At 49.0% G+C, this 22,442-nt stretch overlaps 1 protein-coding gene across 2 annotated transcripts in view; it reads left to right on the forward strand.

Annotated features, from left to right (window-relative positions):
- SPSB1 (splA/ryanodine receptor domain and SOCS box containing 1) overlaps positions 1 to 14,101 on the forward strand; it is a 73,305-nt gene extending 59,204 nt beyond the window's left edge. The window contains exons 1-3 of one of the 2 annotated variants that reach the window (XM_090024319.1): positions 2,150 to 2,263; positions 4,014 to 4,850; positions 11,758 to 14,101. In XM_090024319.1, coding sequence (XP_089880445.1) covers positions 4,157 to 4,850; positions 11,758 to 11,885 — 822 coding nt within the window. In that variant the 5' untranslated portion in view covers positions 2,150 to 2,263; positions 4,014 to 4,156 and the 3' untranslated portion in view covers positions 11,886 to 14,101. Of the gene's footprint in view, positions 1 to 2,149; positions 2,264 to 4,013; positions 4,851 to 11,757 lie in introns of those variants that run through there. The other variant, XM_090024317.1, reaches the window with a different exon arrangement.
- Positions 14,102 to 22,442: the final 8,341 nt, after the last annotated feature.

Genomic DNA, 22,442 nt, shown 5'->3' on the forward strand with positions numbered 1-22,442 from the left:
ACTGAAACTTCCTAAAATTTTCACTTGGGTGCTGTTTTGGGACAAGATTCCTGACGGGAGCGAGAGCTGCTCTGACTTGGCTGAGTCCTAATGTATCTGGTGCAGAGCTTAACTTCTACGTCTCCGACTGAGCTGGCAATTTGAGAGCACCCTCTTTAAGGAATTCCCTGTAACTGGAAGATGAGGCTTTGAGAGGGAAAGGGAATGCTCTTCAACCCTGGACAAGTCGTCTGTTTTATGAGAGATGTGCGGGCGAGGGAAAGGGTGCTAAGAGCAGTGAATCAAAATTGCACTAAGCACATTGTGCACCTATTCTCGGCCAGCTCTGTGGCATGTGTCACTCCTGCTGCGGGACACGTCTTGGTGATGTGGTTGGAACAGTTGAATGCAAGTAGTTTTAAAGCAGCTTGATGCGGACAGCTATTTCAGTGCAAAGAACCACTCGTCCACGTTCAGTCAGTGAGGCTGAACATACCCGGGTCCTGAGGGCTAGGGCCGGTGGCATGTTCTTCAGTGCTGCCCCAGTGTAATTCCTGCAATGTGCCGGGAGCGTTTGCACTCCTGTCAACTCCTGGACGTGAGCCTGTGCTAGGTGTCATCCCGTGCCGCCTCCTGCCTCCCTTTCCCCACCAAGTTGTGCACGTTGCAGTCTGGCTCAGGTCTTTGCCATGTGATGCCTTGGATGACTGACAGGCCCTTAACAATGTGCGACTTAAGCAAAGACCTGGCGTTGGCACCGTTTGGGGAGGCGGAGCGAAGTGGAGGAGAAGCTCAGAGGTTGAGTGAGGATATGGCGCAGATTTTAAAGAGGCTTTGGGGACTTCCGTCTTTTTTTTTTTTTTTTTTGTCTCTGAATTTGTTCAGCAGCTGCTTGACTCTGCTCCTTGCTTACGCTCCAGCATGTACTGGCTGACTTTGTTCCTTGCACGGTTCTCAGCTTGTCCAGGGCGCCCCTGTGCATAATGTTACTTTACATGAATTATCCTCTCTTCAAATGGATTTCCTGCCAATGTTGACAGCTCTGGCTTGTTCAACTGGAGGTGTTTAACCAGCTGCTTTTGTTCCTTAGGTTCCCGTATAACACAGGGCCCTGAATGGAAGGCAGTGGATCTTTTGGAGCCCAGTAAACCAAAGGAGAACTGGTGGCGAGGCATGAGACATTTGCCTCCCCTATAGTGCTCGTCTTTAGTATGATGGTCAGTGCACAGATTAGGGGACTGGCTGCTTCGTTACTGAGAATGGAGCGTGCCAGCCGGGCAGCTACATTGCAAACTTGGAGCCGGGCAGGGCTGTAAACCCCGACAGGAGAAGGGTCCATGAACATGTTTAAGTCGAGTTTTACTGTCCAAACCTCCACAGGACTGCAGCATCCCCCGAAGCTGCAGGCACTAAAACAAACCGGCAACATGGCCTCGGCACCCTTGCTAGCCCAAAGCTTAAGGGAAGCCGATCGGCCAGCTTGCAATCAACAGGACTTTGGTAACTTTTTTTTTTTTTTTTTTTATATAAAATCTGATTCATGCTCCATGATTTTCCATGCCAGATGAAGTCCCGGTCATGAGTAACTGTTGTGACTATAGCTGGCAGGAGTTCTGGGCGATTGCCTCACTCCAGGAAATGTTAAAATAACACTTTTTTTTTTTTTTTTTTTTTTCTTAGAAAGCTTGTTCCCTCCCCTCCCACTTTTAAAAATTTTCCTAATAGCTGCCCTCACTCTGGCATCTCTGTGTACAGAGGGCTGCTTGTGTAGCCAAGCGAGAGCAGAGCTGCTTGGGTAGATGTGATGCCGTGGGGGAAAGGTGCACAAAGGTAGCTGGTTTCTCTAGGCAGAGAAGCTTCTTTATTTTATTTCTTTCTTTCTAAAATGAGTCTGTCCGGAGCTTGGAAGGAAACTGTCTGAAAATAATCTTGCTCTGCTGCTCCCTCCGCACCCCAAAGAGGCCATTTTCGGGTCTGCTTGGCGGTGAGAAGAGGAGCTGCCCAAGTTGAAGCCGTTAAGTTGAGACACTAAATTGCACGGGGGGGCGGGGGGGTGTGGTGGTTTAAATAACTGCTGCCTGGATTCCAGCGACTCGATGGGAGCTCCCCTGCCAAGCGCTGCTGGAACGTGGGCCTCCGTAAGCCTGCTGGCTCGGATTTGCAGAGTCGGCCGCCTAAGGTACTTAGGAGCCTTGGGTTGAGGGAGGGGTGGCGGAGGAGAATTCCCTCTCCAGACCTATGGGTGGCCGTGTTCTCCTCGACTCTGCTGGCAGACCCGCAAAAGGTGTGTAACCGTCCTAACCGAGTGCTTTTTTCCTTCTTGCCTGGCCTCGACCTTGTCTGAGAACGTTATTGCTATCGGGAAGCAGCCACGGTTTGAAGCTTTTTCCTTTTTCGGGAGCTGCATTTCAGCTGCGGAGGAAGGAAGCTGTTCGTGGCTGTGCTGCAAAGGCAAGCCAGCGTGCTTGTCGTTTTTGCTCCGGGAGTCTTAGTCTTGAGGATCCCTCCTACTCCGAAGGGCCATGGGAGACTGGATCGGGCCTCCCTGGGCAGCTTGCGGCTGTTCCAGGGAGACGACTTCCAGCATCTCTTACCTGGCGTGAGCAGAGTGCTTCCCCTGCTGTGCTCCTGACCCTCGCCGGACCGGCAACCAGGACATGCCGTTCCCGACTCCGTTGTAGTAGCTTAGCAGGATGCTGTGTTTTGCGGGTCTTCAAGCCTGTGGGCTCTGTGAAGGGAGGCAATGAAATGAAGCCTGCTCTTTTCCTACACCCGGTTTTGCAATATTCCAGTCACCTCTGTGACTTAGTGCATCGATCTGGAGTTTGCTTCTCAGACGTGGGTGCCATGGGGGCATTTAGTACGCTCTCAAATATACAAGTGGCTTGAATATATGAGAGCGTACTCAATGCCAAACGCGGCTAGTTCCTGAGCTGCGGCGTTCAGCTTCAATAACCAAGCCCAAGTGAGCACGTTCGGCTTTCCTACCACAACTATTTCAATCTACGAGTAAGGTGAAATGGGGGCTCTTCAGAGGAGCTCGGCTTTCTTCAGTCCATCTGAATCTTGGTGGACAACTGCAGGTGGTTGCTTGTGGTGGCTTAGGGAGTTTTTCGTTGAGTATTGAAGGCTGGGTATGTTTTGGCTGCTTTCTGAGCAGCTGGAGATGGCTTTGCTTTGACTGTCCTCCCCTTGGACTGTAATTCCAGGGCCTTTATAGGGAGCTGGAAAGATACGCACAGGTGGAGGGTCTTGGCATTGGCTGGGAGCTCCCGTGTAGCTTGTCCGAGGGCGTGTGTCGAGACTAGAGGCAAAGCAAGGCTATGCCCGGTCACAGCAATATCAGTGTTAATTTGTATGGCCTTTCTGAGGCCATTGGCAGGAACTTTTGCATTGCCTTGCACTAGATTCCACTCCTTGCGTGAATTTGACTCTTGCTTAAATGCCTGTATGAGCCACAGGTCCTGCGGTGCGCAGCAACGTGGCCCTGGCTGGGAGGAAAAAGCAGGCCTAATCTGGGGAGGAACTGCACGTTAGAGAGGCCGTGTGTGTGTGTGTGTGTGTGTGTGTGAGTGAAGGTGCTGAAGTCCTGTCCTTGCAGTATGACTGAAAAAAAGCTTGCTTTACGGGGGAAGCAACCGTCTGACACCTAAGGTTTGGTTTTGCTTCCCCCACCCCGCCTTGACTGTTGTTCATCAGAGAATATAGCATGAGGAGACCGGTGTCTGCTCTTGGGAGGCTGTATACTTGTAAGCTGTATAAAGCCAAAATGCATCTTTTTTTTTTTTTGCCAGGCGGCTCATACTTTCCCAGCACTTCAAGAAAACTTAGAGTCCATGTAGCAAGTATTAAACCTTCCAGTTGGCGATAGTGCTGATCTCTTTGTGAAGAGCGTACGAGAGCAGGTGGCACGCACGGCCCCCTTTCTGGGATGTGCTTTGATGTGTTTGTCCAAACAAAAAGGTTCTGTAAATCTTGCAGACAAGGTTGTGTGCTAATGTTTAACTCTCCTTGTTTTTCTTTCCATCCATTAGGCAATACTGACCAGCGCACATCTTGACAAGGTTTCCTAGCAACCTCTTCTTCTGCAGGGCTGAATGACAGCAGGAACGGGAGAGGCGGGCTAATTGATGAGCTTGCCCTGGGAGTCTATAAACACGTGAAATTGCAAGGCAACATGGGTCAGAAGGTCACTGGTGGGATAAAGACTGTGGATATGAGAGACCCTGTATACAGGCCACTGAAGCAGGAGCTCCAGGGGCTGGACTACTGCAAGCCCACCCGCCTGGACTTGCTGTTGGACATGCCGTCGGTATCCTACGATGTCCAGTTGCTACATTCGTGGAATAACGACGACCGGTCGCTGAATGTATTTGTGAAGGAAGATGACAAACTAATATTTCACCGGCATCCGGTGGCTCAGAGCACAGACGCCATTCGAGGCAAAGTGGGCTATACCCGAGGACTGCACGTGTGGCAGATTACGTGGGCGATGCGACAGCGAGGCACGCACGCGGTGGTCGGCGTGGCGACGGCAGACGCCCCCCTGCATTCTGTAGGGTACACGACGCTTGTAGGAAACAACCATGAATCTTGGGGCTGGGACCTCGGGCGGAACAGGCTGTACCACGACGGGAAGAACCAGCCAAGTAAAACCTACCCCGCCTTCTTGGAGCCAGATGAGACTTTTATAGTGCCGGACTCTTTCCTGGTGGTCCTGGACATGGATGATGGGACCTTGAGCTTCATTGTAGATGGACAGTACATGGGCGTTGCTTTTCGAGGGCTCAAAGGGAAAAAACTGTATCCAGTTGTAAGTGCCGTGTGGGGGCACTGTGAAATACGGATGCGCTACTTGAATGGGCTTGACCGTGAGTATCACCCTTGGCAGCTTGTTTCTAAAGTTGCACGGTTCTGCATGCAACCCTAGACCTCCAAAGAGCCCAACTCTCCATCACTGCTCCCTTCCTAGTAACTAAGAATTAAAAATGCTGAGGGTAGGGAATCCCATTTTCAGTACCAGTAGGCAAAAAAAAAAAATCTACTACATTTAGCCTCTAAAGGACTGGGGAGGGCGGGGGGGTTGGGAGATGGGAGTTTCCACTGTAGCCCAATATGGTGGGCTGTATTTAGGACCAAAATTATTTCTGGTTGAAGACACCAGGCCCCCAGACTACCACTCCAGCAGTGTAAATGGAGCTGATGCGTCTGGGTAGCTGTAGGCAGTGCATGAAGTTGCACCACAACTTTTAAGTGACTCTGCAGGCTGGAAATCCATCCTAGCCATCCCAAACGCTGCAGTGAGTGTCCTGTATTGTTGCAAGGGGTGGTAGTATATTTGGCTCATTTTGTGGGGAGGAGGCTCTTGATTCAAGTTAAGGAATAGACCCCATTTTATAACTGCCTACGGTTACTCGGGCTCTTCAAGTCCACTATGATAGAAGATGGGGATAGCATGAACGCTTTCAGTAGATTAATTCCCATCAGTAGAACAAAATAGAAGTACCCAGCACTGCAGATATTAAAGCAACAGATGAGGCATTGCTACTTGCAAGAGAGCAAGCTATTATGGCTATTGAGGTGGCAAGTAGGAGCCGCAGTGGACTCCGCTGTTCTAGGGACTGTAAAAACAAAGGGCAAAGGAGACCCTGCCTTTTTTTTGAGCAGTAATGGATGCAGTCTGTGCTTAAAACTTCCAGTTCTTGCTGCCCAGCTGAGCTGCAAAGATGCAACCATCCAGATGAGTTAGTGTAATTTCCTCTTGACAGATATCGGGCAGGAGTCCCATTTTAAGCATTAGTTTGGTTGCCACATTTGCTTAAGTAGTGACAGTAACAATCTGCGTACAATGGAGTAATGCTGGCTGGGGCAGAGCAAGTGCGGAGTAACTGGCATGTGCAAAAGTGAAACTGCAGAAGCTCATCTGTGTGCGTTTGGCTCGTCTCAGTGTCTTGTTCTTGGTGTGCAGCATCATTTTGCTGTCCTGCTGAAGACCTGCAGAACTACTAGGCTTTAATCTCTGGGTCTCCAGCTTGTTAGAGATCGTGTGCAGACGCTGTCAGTAAGACAGATCGGCCTGTACTATTCTCTGAGCTCTTACCATTATATTTTTAATTGTACTACTCCTGGTACTATCTGGACTCATTAAATGCTTGTGCTTTTAGTTTTCTGTGCAGTTTGCTTTTAGGTATCAATTGGGATTTTATCCTTACTTATGACAACTACCCATCAGGTCACGGTTGCTATTTAAAGAAAGCGTTTTACTCCTGAAGTAGAGCCTGCATTGCACACTAGAGGGAATTCCTCTGTCAACTCTGCAATTTTTCCTCTTTCTTGGAAAGTGCATTCCTATTGTTCATCATAATAACCTCTGTGCTGCAGTAATCTCATACGGAGGTCGGTTCCAAACCGTGTAGAGGTTTAGGGGGCAAAACGGACGCAGCTTAAATGATGATGAGAAACAGATGGCTAGGGCATGGAGCACAAAGGTCCGTCCTCCTAAACCATGATGGGGACTAAACTGATGCACATCTAGCTTTGAGGCATGTACACGGGGTCGGTTCTTTCATCTGCACTATGATCTTTTCCAATCGCCCTGTCAGGTTTCCTTATCTGAGACTTGCAAGGCAGAGAAGCTGCCTGGAAACGTTTTGCCTTCCCTTGAGGTTAACAATCAAGAGTACTTTATTTGAGGACTAGCTTTCGAGTCAAGGGACCGGGTGAGCATACTTTTTTTGTGAAACAGAAAAAGGCATTCAACTGAAGTAGGATCTTTGTGTCTGTCTGTCTCTCTCTCTCTTAGGCATTACTTCTGTACTCTGGGAACTTAAGCCTTTAAAATGTGCAGTTCTGCATACTTTGCATGTAGGTGACTGCTTCCAACAGCTTAAAACTACCTTCTAAAATCAAAGGACCCTGTGTCTTGCCACTTCCGGTCTAGGTAGACGGCTGAGCACTGAGCAAAGATCAGTGACTGGTCCTGGAGAGTAGGGCTTAAACTGTTTGAGCTGAAACCTGTTCGCTGGGGCACCCCCTTCAAACGATAGCAGAGTCCAGCTTGAGGCCCTCCACCATTGCAGCAGTAGCCAGGTTCCAACTATCGAGTTTTTAGAGATCAGACCCAACGGGTAGCTTGTGTTGGGTCAGTTCTTGGCACAAAAATCCCTTTTGCAAGGAAGAAAGCACATTCTGCCTTGGCTTGCAAGAGAAAATACGCCCATTTTGGGGGGCTACGGGAGCATAACCTAGATCAGAGGGAGTAGTGGAAGGAGATCATGAATGGTTAGATGCCACTGGGAAAAATGTCTGACTAGTTGTTTCCAATATAAGCCCTGGGCTTAATGACCTGTGTACTTGTGAACTGCGAGTCGGGGCAGAGGGAATTTGGGCTTATTTTTCTGAGCGTTTGTTTGGTGTTCCACCAAACCTTAGTCTTATCTCACTTTTGTCTTATCTCTTGTTGAGTCAAGCTATCGTTTGAAGAGGCTATTAAAAGGTTATCTATGCAAACTAGAGTAGGGCAAAGTTCTGGCTAGCCAAATTAATTTCCATAAAAACTCCTCTCTAAAGGCCACTTAATCAGAATGTGTTTATGTTGCAGTAATGCCCGCTGGCCCCGAAGAGGGTCAGGGTCTCATGGTCCTGCATGTTGTCTAGACAAAGATTGTAAGTTCTGCAGGGCAAGGACTGGGCTGAATTAACAAATGAAGTTGGCAATGGGGCTGGAGCAGGGGAGAGAAACGCACAATATTTATGTGCCCTTGTTGTGTCCCTGTGTGCCTCCCAAGGTAGCCATTACAAAGTTGATTTATCAGCACGGCAGTTGAACTGGATCTCCAGGAGAAGAGTAGCCTTGGGGATCCATGCAGGGACACGTGCTAGCAACAGCATGGGAAAAGAGACTTTTTTGAGGGAAGAGCGGACCAGTTTGCAGTCAAGGTTGGCTTCCCTGGCAGGTTGCGGAGTACATAAAAAGTGTGTCGAAGGCGCGTGAGCAGAAGGCCTAAGAGTTGTGGCAAAGAGCTGAAATTTGGTATGAAATGGGCCAGAACACTGATGAAATGTGTGGAGAGCGACCACCACAGAGGTGACTGTCCCGGTCACCCAAAGGGATTGTGGGTGGAAGTTGGTAGGGCTGTGTGAAGCTTCGGTCCCTGATTCGATTCGGCGGCCGAATCTCCAAATCAAATCGGAGGACCCTTTAATCTCTCCAAATTGAATCGGAACCCTCCAAATCGGCGATTCGGACATAGACACGGGTTTAAATGTCTTTTCCACGCACCTCTACATAGCGGGGCTCGTGAATGCTGCGATGCTGGGGTGCATGGAGTGCCCTACAGGAGCGCGGGGGGGGTCCCCAGCGCATTCAGCAGCAAACCTAGAAGTGGACCAGAAGCACTTCCAGGTCCGCTGGGGAGTACCTTGTCCCCCCCGGCTTGGTGACTGGTACTTCGTGGGTCGGAGGGTCACCTGCGGTCTCCCGATGACTGATTGCTGAGCTAGGGGAGCCCCCCAGTGCGCTCCCCAGAAATGGACTGGAGGTACTTCCAGGGTCACTGCCGAGCGCAGGGGGGCCCTCCACGTGCTCCTGTGGGACTCTCCATGCACCCCAGCATCTCCAGCATTCACAAGCTGTGCTGGTGCCTCAAGATATGTAGAAAAAACTTTTCAGCAAACATGAATCTTCATTTTCAGTGGTCTTTATCCTAGGTGGATAAAGGTTATGTGCTAAATTTACAGGGGTGGGGGACAAAGGATTTTTTCTGTCTCCATTAGTAACCGGAATGATTGTGGAGTAGTGCAAAGGAGGAGATCTGATCAGAAAAGTGTTGGGGTCAGAAAAGTGAGCATGCTGTATGTACTATCTTCAGTCTGTGAAACAGCAGCGCTGTGAACATTGGCAGGTGTGAACCTTTTTGTAGAGCTGTTGGCTTCAGTCTGCATTTGAGAATCCTGAAAGCTGCAATGCCTGACCCAAGACTTTCAAAGTCACTACTAACTTCAGGTGTCTCTTTACTTTTTAGCAGTTTCCAATCTGCAATAACCTTTTTTTTTTCCATAAAAGGTAAACAATGTTTAGATGATCTGTAATGAATGCTAATTTGGCGGTTTGAACTTAGTTGTGTAGTGTTCATTGAGGTGCCCAAAATTTAGCCAGTGCTGTAGGAGAGGGATTTGCAAGCTTGTATAGTTCATAAAGGTGAGTGCTAAGAACCTCACATTTTATATTTATATACATATAAATAATAAAGTCTTTATGTGCAGCTGCAACCTTGGTTCGTGCCCACTGTGACCTTAGAGCCCAAGAAACGAGTTTTTCCTGTGGAGAGCAGTAAAATGTTGCTAGTAAATACTCTTAAGTCAGTATGAGGCTGACTCAGAGTTCATTTTCTTTTATATTTAGCCTGTTTTGGCAGTCTGCTCAGCTTAAACTCTTTCCCCCCCCCTCCCCCCCCGTTTTTGCTGATTATGCATCTGAATGCAGAGCGTTCTCTTGATTTTTGGTTTATGGAATTCCAAACCTCTTGGGGGAGTCTTTAGCTAGCTCATGTAACCTTGGTGGTGGCAAGACTGCAGTTAGGAGCTCAAGATCCTGAGTACAATCTCTACAAATATAGAGCAAGAGGAAAAAACGCTGAAATCTCAACTTCTGAGATTCCCTGTGTTCATTCTTGGCCTTCATAACTTTGGTCTGGTCTCCAGCGACAGAGCAACCTCCTGCTGTATGAAAAGAGATGGGAACCATTGGTATATCTATGGTGTTTTGATGTGAAAATCATCCCCTGACTTCGAGAGCAAGGGTGAGCAATTTATTTCAGCTGGAGGGCCGCTTACTGAGTTTTGGCAAGCTGTCGAGGGCTGCATGGGTAGCCCCGCCCCTTGCCAGGAGCCCCGCCCCCTGGTTGCTGTCTTGGGACCAGAAGTCCCACCACCCTTACCCTGGACCTCGCCCATGAAAGTACTCCTCTTGGCAAAGGGGTGTGCTATCTCAGAACCAGAAAAATACCAAATTATTTTCTAAAACTCAAACATGTACTACAGCATTCATTAATTGGATTTTCCAAAAAAAAATGTGTCCTTATTTACTTACGTGGGTGTAGTGTACATAGAGGTGATTGTATAATAGCTTAAAATGAAATCTTACTTTTGTATATTGTTGGGGTGGGGGTATGGGTGGGTAGGTATAGGTTGGGGGGGGTTGTGGCTCCTTCTTCAAGTCCTGCTGCCACTTGCACCTTGTCACCTTTGACAGGCAGCCAGGGGCAGATAATTTAATTTTTCCACATTTTTAGGCCCCTCCCCTACCCCCCCCCCGGGCTGGATACAGTGGCCTGGTGGGCCAGATATGGCCCATGGGCCATATTTGCCGGCTGCTGTTAGTCTATGAAACCAAACCTAAAAATGTTCTTGTGGTTTCATCTTGATGCCATGCTTTTGACTGTTGTTTGGTTTCAGATTGTGGGATTACTTTCAGAGGACTAGGCCTTCCATACTTTGTTTTTTCCTGTCCTCATGATAGAGAGATTCTTGCAAGAAATCACTACTTTTTTTTTTTTGCTGATCTGCCTGCAGGGCATGGGTTTTTTTCTTTCTCTCTCTCTCTCTCTCTCTCTCCTTAGTACTGAAACTACTCCCCAAGATCAGACTCATTTCAATAGGCTTTGTATCTTCTTTTGGGATATATATGTAGCTTGCCTGGTTCTTCTGCAATCTCCCCTGCTAAGGTCCTGAATTAGGCAATTGGGCTCATGGAATTTGTTGACTTCATATGAAGTTTTAGGTTTCTCTCAAGCTGGCTGACATTAGCCTCTGATCAAGAATGATGTCTTGAGCTACCTCACTGGAAAATCTGTCTGGAGGGGAAACTGCAGACAGATCAGCTGCACTGAGGTTTGAGGCTGGGGAGAGGGAGGAGCTGTCTGCAAAAAAGAAATTATTACTCGCATCAGTGATGCATGTTTAGTACAAGCACTGACTGCAGGTGTCCTGGCTGCTAGGTCCATAACAGCATGCAGCTTGGATTTTGGGAAATCTGATTTCACTCTGCAGGAACTCTTCCACGTGTTGCGGCCAATGCCCTTGCGGCTTAGGTGTGCAAACTCCTTGGTGCTGGCAGGGGGCTCGCACCAGTGCATGTTAAGGAATATACCCAGTGTGCACAGGAACTGGCTTCAGGAGCTCTAAGTAAAGCTAGCTCCCTGTTAACAGCTATGAAATGTGTGGAAACAGAACTGGTGGACAAAGCCTTTCAGGTGCTGCTGGATCAGACTGCAAGCTGTAGGGGACATGCTCCAGGGAGATGCGTTGTTGGCGAGGCATTTGAAATAATGACTTGAGGCTTGCTGTTGATATGCTGATGTGCATCTTGGGGATGAGAGGAAACATCCCTCCAAACTGAAAGTATGACAGCTCCTAAGGTGCTTAGAACTGCATCTTCCTCCTAGCTCATCAAACAGTAAAATCCAAGTGGTATCTTTTACCTTTGCTACTATTGATATCCATCCCCAAGTATTTCTTAAGGCAAACGTGGCGCTCTGCCTTCTGCAGATGGGTCCTACCCTCCCTTGCCTATTCATATGTTCCAGGGTCGTGGCCTGAGGTGTGCTGGTGTATTTGCCGAAGAGGCTGGGGAGCCAGGGGCTCGCGGTCAGGCCAAGTCTTTGTTTTGCCGCCTTGCTCCGCTTGCATACCGGTTGCTAGAACGGGCACTAGCGGTGCAGCCGCCCAGCTTGCAGTTCGCTCTACGTTAACGTGTTTGTGTGTGTGTTTGTCTTGCAGCGGAACCACTGCCTCTGATGGATCTGTGCCGGCGTGCCGTGAGGCTGGCCTTGGGCAAGGAAAGACTGAATGAGATCCATGCGCTGCCACTGCCAGCATCCCTCAAGAGCTACCTTCTTTACCAATGATCTTGTGGAAGGACATTTGTTTAAGAGCTGAAACCAGGGCATATGATTTGGCACCAACCCGCTTAGACGGTGGTCTTGACACCTTCCCCTCCGCCTCTCCGTTGCTAGTGACAGACCTTCTTGGCCGAAGAACCTTCCTCCAATGCCAAATTCAAACGTGCCCTTGAACGGCTGGTTCTGAAGTATCCTTATATTGCAACGAAGAATGACCTCTTACTGTTTAGGGCCCTTCCCTGTAATACTAACACCAAAATCCCCACTGCAGGATCTCTGCAGCCCGTGCCGTTTTCCTCCCGACTCACGGCAAGCTGCTGTAGAGCGTCCATTATGAACTTGTGCAGTCCGGGAGCAAACTGTCCCTTGAGTTGGCTGAAGGCGGGGCGTGAAGCCGAGGGGAAAGTGTGGGGAGTGGCACCATGTCAAACATCAGGGGCTAAGTGTGGGAGGGCACAAGGTGGCTAATGAGAAATGGGGTGGAGGGGGGGTGGCCTTCTGAAAACCGAGGAAGGAATGCCTCAATGCAAAGTTGATGCCAAAAAACTCCACATGGACACTTCTATTTTTTTTTTTCCCCCCCCCCCCTTTGGGTAAGGTGGCAGCGTAGCTGACGTTAGTGTCAAGATGCTGTCTCGACTGTCACCATCACTTCCAGGTCTCCCTCTCCGTTCCTGGTCACGTCTCTTTCTTTCACAGCCAATGTGACACTAGTGGCAGGCATGAAGCCTGGGGTGGGTAAATGAATTGAGCAGCCGCTCGGTCTGCATCTTCCCTTTTTTTTTTTCTTTTTTTATGTCGATTCTAACCTGCAGCTTTAAAGTGCGGGGTCAGGTGGCTCCCTGGTGGTAAAGAGTCCTGTCCCACCCACCCCCTCCTCCCCCTGTCAAAACCCTTTTGCGTGCAATATGACCCTTGGCAAGCCAGGCCAGCCTGGCTTGTGTTGATCACAGATCCTTTATACAGCTACAATCCTCTCCTTTTCCAGGTTCTTTATATGTTCCCTTCAATGTTAGGGCTTTAATAATAACACGTGCTGAAGCCTAAAGCGCTCCTGAAACGGAGAAATGGATCTGTTGGGGAGCCCTCTGTTTGTTTGTTTTTATACTGTGCGTCAAGTACTACAAATTGGAGCCTTCACCCTGCCTTACTTCATCAAGATAACCTCATTGTGTGGCAGGAAGGATGGTGGGGTGTTTTTTTCCCATTCCCCCCCCCCAAAAAAAGGGGGGAAGGACAAAAGGTGTGAATAGAGTAGATGCTGATGGATGGGAAGACAGCCAGCCAGAAATCCAGGAGGTGATGTTTCACATGAAGCCAATTTCTGCAACAACACGACATGATACTTTGTAGACAGCAGAGGGAAGTGGATCCTGTCCAGATATCATGAGTTACCCCTGCAGAGGGAGGAATGATTGTGAGCTTTTAAAAACCTGGGCAAATGGGTTCAGGTGACATCTTGCACATCCCAGATACTTTTCTGTAGCCAAGAAGAGAGGACCCCCCCCCAGCTTATCAGGAGTTGCTCTCTCCTGGCCTCTCCCAAAAACAAGCAAACAAACAAACAAAAAAAACCCAGGCTACTATGCTGCCTTTTCTGGGGTTATTTTGCACATTTCTTCGTTGTCTTGAAAACACAAGTTTGGGGTTAATTTGCTTGGAGTCTTTTCTTTTTTTTTTTTCCTTCAGTTCTGTACAGGTACAAATGAATTTAATTGTTGAAAATGTTTAATATATATATTTGTGGTGTATGTATAAGAACCATGTTTTAAACAGCTGCTGTAGGGTACCTTTTTTAAAAAAAATTACTTGTATAGTATATTTTTAAAGCACAGAATTGGTGCCAAGACTTGGTGGGGCGTAGTGTCTCTCCCCCCCCCCTTTTTTTTTTTCTCTATTAATCTTAACCTTTTTGATTTTTAAATGTAGGGGTCTGTACTAGCTTCTGTTACAGGGTGGGACACAAAGTTGCACAAGAGAATTCAGTACATACAGAGCCAAACTGTATTGCCTTCAACTCTACCAGCATCTTCCATCACCTCTGGGAAGTGGCCATGTCCTGTCCCATTCTCTTTGTTCTCTTCATGCCCTTTTGTCTCTGTTTCTTCTCACAGTCCCTGGTGCGTTGCTTTTGTACAGTTTTTAAAATATTTACTTTCTATTTTATGGCTGTAGATAATATTGAGTAGCCTAATAAAAAATTAAACTTTATTAAATATCCAGTCGTTGTGGTTTTTTTATTTGCACTTGGAATAATGTCCACCTGACCTCTACCAATGGCCCGCTATCCACGGCCCTTTTGCACTGGTAGCAATACATGCCTCCGAGTCTGGGCTGAAGAGATATGAGGTAAAGGAGCTGAGTCAGGGGAGACATCCCCACTTTTTTCGTAGACCTTTTGCTGGGGAGGGGAGTGCAAGGTGCTGAGTTACTTGCCCAAAGTGTGTGTCTGTTGTCTTGCGGCTGGGAATGGATAGAGGCGTGAGTGTGTGAGGTCCACAGGGTGCAGACATCATGACTTCTATGATGACCAAGAGCTGCAGCCATCTCTTATAGAAGCATTGCTGATCTTTAGTTAAACTTCTGCTTAGGCAACCTTGCCAACTCCCTCAATCCCTGGGGGACCCACATCTGCCAGTCATGCATGGAAATGGCTACTCCAGATGTGGTTGGAATTAGTATCTCCTCGGATGAGATGGCAGTTTTGGCTGGGAGGGCTTTCCACTTCAGCCTCGATTGACTTGTTACTGTCCCTGCACTCAGCTTCTTTGAACAAGCCCAGGTTTATTAGTTTTTGGGAAGGTTGTTTTTAAGGTCTTAAAGGACAGTGGTGACTGTTGTCTGGCTTATTGCATAACACGGGCCAGAGAATTTCGCCCACTGATTCCTGTATCTAGCTCATAACTTCTGTGCTCCACAGAGCTGATCTTTTGGAAAGAGGAACTGTTGTTTTAAAACGACTAAGTGCCTGAAAATCCACTACATCCCATATTGTTCTGATGACTAACCTCGCTGGTAAAAACATGACCTTTAATGTAAAATGTTGTGAGAGACTAAAAAGAGATGCTGGTCCATTGGGGAAACTAGCAATAGGCTGGAGCTGGGATACTTGATTGGGTACCTGAACAATGGAGACTGGAAAGCAGAGAAGGCAAGAGGTACAGACATAAGCAGAGGGAAGAAGAACGTGGGGGTGGGAGGGTCTGAGTGCATGTGCACACCCCCCCCAGCTTGGAAAGTTGGGGGGGGGGCAGCAGGAAAGAGCTGTGGAAGTAGGGGAGGGAGTGGAGCTGAGCCAGGCCCAGGATTGGGATCAGGGCTGGGGCCTGCTGCACCCATGTGGCCACCCCTTCCCCTGGGACTGGGGTCCCTGCCCAGTGCTGGTGCTCCCTGTGCCAATGAATCCGCTGCCCCCTCAGCCCTGGCTGGCTCCCTGTACTGCCTGGGGGGCTGGAGCCAGGGGCTGGCGTGGGACCAGCCTCAGGTGTGCAGAGGGGATGGAGCCTCTAGGACCCCCATGCCCACCCTGGTTCATTGTTGCTCTCTGGCGGGTACAGGGAGAGGATGGCTGTTCCTGCTGCTGCACATGTCCTGGGAGCAGTTGGGGGATGCATGTCCCTGGATCTGCATGGGGCAGGGCAGGATGCTACTGTGGGCTGGGGCAGAGGCTGTGCTGGGCTCTTCCCAGCTCAGGGCCCACCCCCCTCTAGGAACAGCCTGGCATGGCCCCACTCCCCTACACAGATCTGGGGGCACATGCCCCCCCTGTGCCACAGGTAGCAGCAGGAGCTGTGCCCCCCAGACCAGCTGCTCATGGCTCAGTCCCACACCCTGCCAGCTGTGCAGTGCCTGTCCTCCCCTTAGCCACAGCCTCCCTCCCTCCCCACCCTGCTGTGCCAGAAGCCCTTAGCCGGGCTGCCTTGTGGCCCTACCACTGCCCTGTGTTTGGCGGGGGATAAGCCCCATTAAGCACCCCCTTCCACTCCTATGGGTATAGAAGAAATAGTGGGAAGAAGGAGCTAACACAACAACAGTTGCCAATGGAGCTATCCAAGAGTTAATGGACATGCCACAATGCCCACTTGAATTCCTTAAAAAGCCTTTTCATTACGCAGCAAGACAAAAGCTATGGGAGCAAGGCAGTGATGAGGGCAGCACAAGCCCTTGACGTAGGGGGCTGGCTCGAATCTGTAATAGGGATATGGGAACTTTCCATTCAAGATCACTGACTCCAGGTCACATAAGTAGTGGCTGAAAACTAATACTATGGTATCTACCCTGTAAAAAGTGTCTAGGTCTCAGCTCAGTTAGATATCTGTACACAGTTGCTGCAAGTGGCTTCTTGTTGCTTCTCCAGGAGCCCAAGATTAAATTGGGTCGCCATGCGTGAATAATTTTCTTGGTGTTGATGGTCCCATTTGAACTCTGCAGTGTATGCAAGGGGGGGGCGGCACATGCAAGCTTCTTGAAAAGGTATTGTTCAAGTACTGTAGCTACCAATTTGGGTGCACAAAACAAATGACCTTATTTTCCAGGCTGGCTGGATATTAAAATAAACTCAAATGGGTCGGTCGTAAATTGTCTCTGCGCTGTACGAGGGACCGACACAAACTAACCACAAGGGGTTTTCTTGCCTGAAAGGGCAGAGGGCACGCCTATGTTACCAGCTTCCTAGATTTAAAAGGAAGCGTGCATGCCACGATCACGGCAGCTCTCTGTGCTGCAGGTAGCACAGACTTGAGAAATGAATTTCTGACCATATGCAGGCAAAGCTGTCTTCCCCTTGGCTGTTTTCTGGACCGCAGGTCCTACTGAGCCATAGGCTGTTGGGAGGAGGGTGGGAAGAGCAGCAGGCTGGGGCTGTGGGGAGGGAAGGTGGGGTGGGTGCAGAAGACTGAGAAATTAGTTCATGCTCTCTTCCAGACACCCAAACAGGTTCACGTTCCAGCTTCAGGGGATATTTGAAATAAATGACCTGCTTGGGGCTTGGAGTGTGCAGTGTTTTATGTACAGTGCCATAGCAACCATGCAGGAAGTCATGAGATGGAGATTGGCCCTGGTGGAATCAACAAATGATATCACGGATTAGCAAACCCTAATGAATCAGTGGAGCTCTGCTTCCCTTGCTAGTGCAATGTGCTCAGGCCCTGGCTTGTGGCAGCCAGGGCTGTTCCCACTCCTGAGTAGCAGAAAAATTATGAGTCCCACTTGTATCAGGGCCTCCTTTAAGACCAGTCCTGTTTGGCTGGCCGGTATCTCTCATCTTCCTGCTATTGCTGACTAATCATGTTCATGTGCATGGAATTCCTTCTCTCCGTTTTACAGCAGGCCTTCCTGCTTTGCTATCTTGGTGTTTATCGCTTGGCTGGGGGAAAAAATCATGTGGGATCTCTGCAAGAATCTGGTATCCTGATCAGGGCTGGGTTCACGCATAAGCAAACTAGACACATGCCTAGGGCCCCGAGCTGCAGGCCGCCCTGGTCTTTCCCTCCGCGCCGTGCTGATCTCGCCACTGTCGAGGCTGCTGCCCAAGCCCCGCTCCCCGCAGCACGGCAGCATGGGGGTGGGGAGAGGGGGGGTCTCAACCAGCCCAGGGCCCAGTAATGGGTTAATCTGGCCCTGATCCTGATGAGGTAGATAGTAGATGCCCCAGTTTGTGGAAGGATGGCGGAGTCCAAAGAGGGGAGTATTTTGCTTTGGTCGCTTTTGGCCAAATGACATGAAAGCTGTTAGGGCAAATGCAGTGCTTCAGCAGTCGATTGTCAAAGTTCCTTTAAAAAGGAAGTTTTAGGTCACATGCATATGCTATATTTGACTAAGATAATTAGGCTGGCAAATGTTAGACTTGGCTGCAGGCATTGCTGTGACCGGACCCCGTGTGTTTTGAGTACCAGCCCAGCATATTACACAGCTCCCCTGTCTATACGAAAGGCAAAGATGCATATTGGAATATTCCCCATAAAAAACCAGGAGGGGGGTAGGAGCTTTTGTGCTGCATGACAAGCTGTTCTGAAGTGAGCTGTGAAAAACATCTCCTAGTTTTGTCCCCCTACCACCCCCGTATGGTTTCTCTGCTGCGCTAATAGCATTGACCCCATGCCAAAGGCTGGCTTAAGTTTATTAAAAAGGGAAATATTTTGTGATTGATTTAGTTAGTTTTTAAAACTCTTCTCTTGGCACAGAGCACCCGTGCTGAAGGCAGAAAGGCTCGTCCTGAGGTTGCACAAAGCACGTTGGCGCTCTGATCCTGTCCTCGCACATGTTTTGATTTACGAGTCTGTTGCAGGCTTGTCTGCCCTTCAGACAGAAAAGTATTTGAAGCAGCTGCCAGATGTTTTGTCTGACTTGTGTTTTACAACTTGCTTACTGTTTAGCAATGCGCTTCCCGCCAGAGTTCAAGCTGTCCCGGTGCTTTCTGTTCCTGCTGCATCGCAGTGCCTGTTTCCCACCCTGCCGCCCCAGAGCCCCATACGCGCGTCTCGAAGGTACCGACCAGAGCTCTGTGTGTCACTGCAGCGTGGCGCGCTTACTGCCTGCCCTGCAAGTCCCATCTTGGACATTATTGGGACTAGCACAATACAGCCACATTCCTCCGCTCACACACTGCGGTACTGCAAGGTGGCTTAGAGCCATTTGTAAAAGCAAGCGGGTCCTGTGCAAATAGTGCTCGCTGGGCTTAGGCCTCCCTAGCACTGAATGACTATTTTTCACACCCGTGGCAGCCTCCGCTTGATTAAGCTGTGACCTTGGAACAGGTTGAGATCTCCCCCCTATCTCCAGTGAAACTATATGTAAGTGGGGGATAATACTTCCCTATACAGTAAAGCAGAACAAGTACCTTCGTATGGTTTTATTAGCGATTAGAAAGAAAGCTAAGCCAACGGTACTTTTTTTTTTAACAAGTCTCTGGGTAATTCCATGAGAAGGCATACTCATAAAGCTTTCGTGCTTTTAACTCAACCCCAGCTGCACAGCCTACTGCAGGGGTCAGTAACCTTTATAGACAGAAGGCCGGCATTGCCACCATTGGTTTCCCTTCTTCTCTCGCATGCAACCTACAGTCTCCATCTATCATCGCCCAAAGTGGCACTGATTCACAAAGGTACCAACTGTGCAGAAGGGAAAATTCGATAGCAGCGGTAAGCAGAAGAAGAGAGCAGGGAGGGGAGGGGACAGGTGGAACATGTCCCGGGAATGCTCCCTATGCCACCAGTCCCCCTAGCCACCATGGGCTGGATCTAGCCCATGGTCCATAAGTTGCTCATCCCTGGCCTAATTAATTGCTGTTGCAAATAGCTTAGGCTGGGACATTCAGAAGTGCCATTTGTGCTCTGACCAAAGTCCCTCGGTTACTTTGGAAATCTCCCCTTGATAACGGCCACTTCGGAGACATCACTCCTATCACTCTATTTTCCACTGTAGCCCTTGCTAGACAGAGGGGACTTATGCTATGTTTTTATAGCCATAAGAAACCGTACTCTAACATGCTTGCTGCTACCTGCACTTGGCTTATTCTGCTCCTTTAACAAGTGCATCGGCTCAGGTCCATACATTTCCTCAACCGACTACCGCTGTACTGTGTATGTGCTGCTTGCCCTGAAATACATCGTTGTTAAATCTTCCTTTTTGTTATTTGTGCTTATGCAACAGGCGGTGATCTTCTGGATGGCTCTGGCGGGAGGATTTAATCGCAGGGTATTAGGTCATTCTCTAAATAATGCCTTGTTTGTCCGCAAGCAGGAATCTCTTCGTCTGCTTATGAATGGCTGTCACCTCTTCCAGGTCAGTAACTGTTATTCGGCAGGGCCTGGCTGCGCTTCCCCTTCAGCTTAGGTACCAGTGCGAAAAAACACACCCTTCAATTTACATTACAGCAAGGAATCAAACTGGCAAATATACCTGTCTAAACTGGCATTTGGTCAGAGACGGTGCCACATTTTCCTCTATGAAAAATGTTAAGGGTTTCTAACAACCAGAGCACTTACTATCTCATGTCCGTATTTGGACATGTCTGAGGCTCTGCTGAGTAAGCGATGTGTTGCTTTGGTGGATAAAGTGCTACCTACTGACCCAGTAACAGTTTCCTGCAACACTGGATGTTTCCCTTGGAAGTCTCCCACATATTACTGGTAGGGTCTGTTCCTGCTAAATTTAAGTCAAGGCTGATATTCCCGATGATGAGCTGTGTTTCAAACAGCATAGATGCTTGGGTGAATTGCATATGTTAAGAGAAGGCTTAGTGAATCGTGGTCTAATTTTTCTCATTTTCACTGGGGATTTTTCTTTGCAGTGAGCACAGGGCGGGATTTAAATCCAAGCTAATGAGTTAGGAAGCTCAAACATCAGGGGTCCAGCAGCACAACAGAGCCTCTGCCATTATATGCCTTCAGTAAAGACGTGGAGTATGCTGGCAGAAGGGGTTTTTCTGCTGTCCTAAATGCTCTATTTCCTTGTATGACGTAAACCAATCTGATACAAGTCCTCTCTGTTGGCGTAGCTGTGTCCACAGCAGGGATTTTGCTGGCATCCGTGTATCAGTTAGAGGGTGTGACAAGATCACGTCCCCTGGCGGTTGTATTGTGCCGGCACAACTTTGAGGTGGAGACCTGCCCGAAGGCGGAGAGTTCAATATTCTTCACCGGTTCTGCCTGACACGCATCGTTTATGAGCCTTAGCTTTTTAGCGGGCATTATGTTTGAGAATGCATCTTTATACTATGTTTTATTGGCTATTGGAATAACGAAATTAAAAGATAGTGGGCCAGAGAATCCACATTGACTTTCTACCCTCTTAAAACAGGCAAGCAAAGAAAGGGAAGGGGTAGGCTAGGCTGAGGACTAGCTATCGCTCCATGCGTGCTGCACGTCCAGTGGGCTCAGCCCTGTGGAGGAAGACGGTTGCATGCAAGCTGGCCAGCTGAGGTTAACCCGGAGATCTTGCAGAGTTCCAGAAAAACAACAGGTCTGGAGCCTGTGTAACATTAAAAGTGGCTTGGTTTATTTTTTAGCAGTGGTTGCTCTGCAGCAGCTCCAAGCACTGCTAGAAAGGGAGAGAGAGATGCAGCATGCTCCAGACCGCTCGTAATTTCTAAAGCCTCTTTTGTGCTCTTTTGCCAAGTTCCCTCGGAGGGAGTGGAGGGAGATTGTGTAATCAATGGTGTTGCATGTAAAAACACACTTGTGTACGTCCAGGAATTCAGGGTATTGCCAAAGTGGACAGAGTGTTCAGTCCCTTCTTGCGTCTGCCAGAAATGTTGTGCTTTGTCCAGCGGAAAAGAAAACATCCTTTCCTTTTTGTGCTTCGGGGTTTGGCTCTTGAGGTTCAGTTCTCTTTACGTTTCCATAATAAGACAGGTTGGGCTGTGATGAATCATGACCCCGACCAACAAATCTGATCTTCTGGCAGCAGCTGAGATCTGATCACTCTCTGCCGATAGTGCCTGAACTCTCCCCGGTTGATGGCTATTTGGGGAATGTGGCCTCAGGCGGACAACTGCGGGGATCTTGCAGAAAGGAGAGGCAGATCCTTATTGAGTATTGTAGTAACCTCTTGAGTCTACAGTGGAGAGGAGGCCCCTGATAGGCTAGCTGCTGTTCATCTGCCCTGTAAGGGATAGTGTCTGGGCTTCAGACAAGTTAGAGTGAGGATCTGTTCTTATTTTCCAGCCAAGCAGTTGATGCCCAGAGAATAAGTAACTTGCCCAAAACTACACACAGGGTCTGTAGCTGAGCTGGGAATTAGACCCGAGTCAATCATGTGCCACTTTGGTATGTAACCACAAATCCATTCTTCCTCTCAAGCTGCAAAAGTATGTCAGGAGAACATGGACTGCTGAATCTCATTTTGAGTCACCCGCTTAATAAAACTGAAACTTATTGTCTGTGCCCTGATTTAAGATTGCTATTTGTAACGGCTTCTCCTTTTATCAGTCCCTTACTGCAGTTTTGAAAACTAGGCCACAGATTTGAATTGGCTGGCGCCAACTTTCCCCGGCATACACTGCATTCAGAAGCAGAAAGCTCAGGACTGCTGGGATGGGCTTCATACAATCCACATTAGACTGCAAGCCAATGTGTTATTGAATCTAAAATGTAGTGTTAGTCCTTGTCTGATGCTCTGGTGCCACCAGCGTGACCGGTATTAGGCAATTTCTCTTTCAGATTGCAGTTCCTCCCATAGGTGCCAACTTTTTTTTTTCTTTTGGGGGGGATGCTAAAATGATGCTCCCCACTGCCCAGTGGCACAGCCAGAGCAGAGCTGAGCAGGCTGCCCACTGACTCCCTGCCTTGCTGCCCTCCCCCCAGAAGCCCGGCGCTGTCTGTGCCATGGTGAGGCGTCCCCCGCGTACCCAGCCGCGGCAGGAGGCACAAGTCCGCACCACCTCCCCCGCTGCTGCTGGGTGGGGAGGGGGCACCTCGCATGGCACTGCAGCTGGTGCAGGGTTCCCGGGGGGGCAGCAGGGTAGGGAGCCCCAAGCTCACAGTGGGCAGCCTGCATCTACCCCCACTCCACACACAAATCTGGGGGGGCACATGCCTTCCCATGCCCTCCTTCCCAGGAGTG

The sequence above is a fragment of the Crocodylus siamensis genome, chromosome 12, assembly GCF_052110815.1.
Source record: "Crocodylus siamensis isolate JL-2025a chromosome 12, ASM5211081v1, whole genome shotgun sequence".
Lineage (NCBI taxonomy): Eukaryota > Metazoa > Chordata > Crocodylia > Crocodylidae > Crocodylus > Crocodylus siamensis.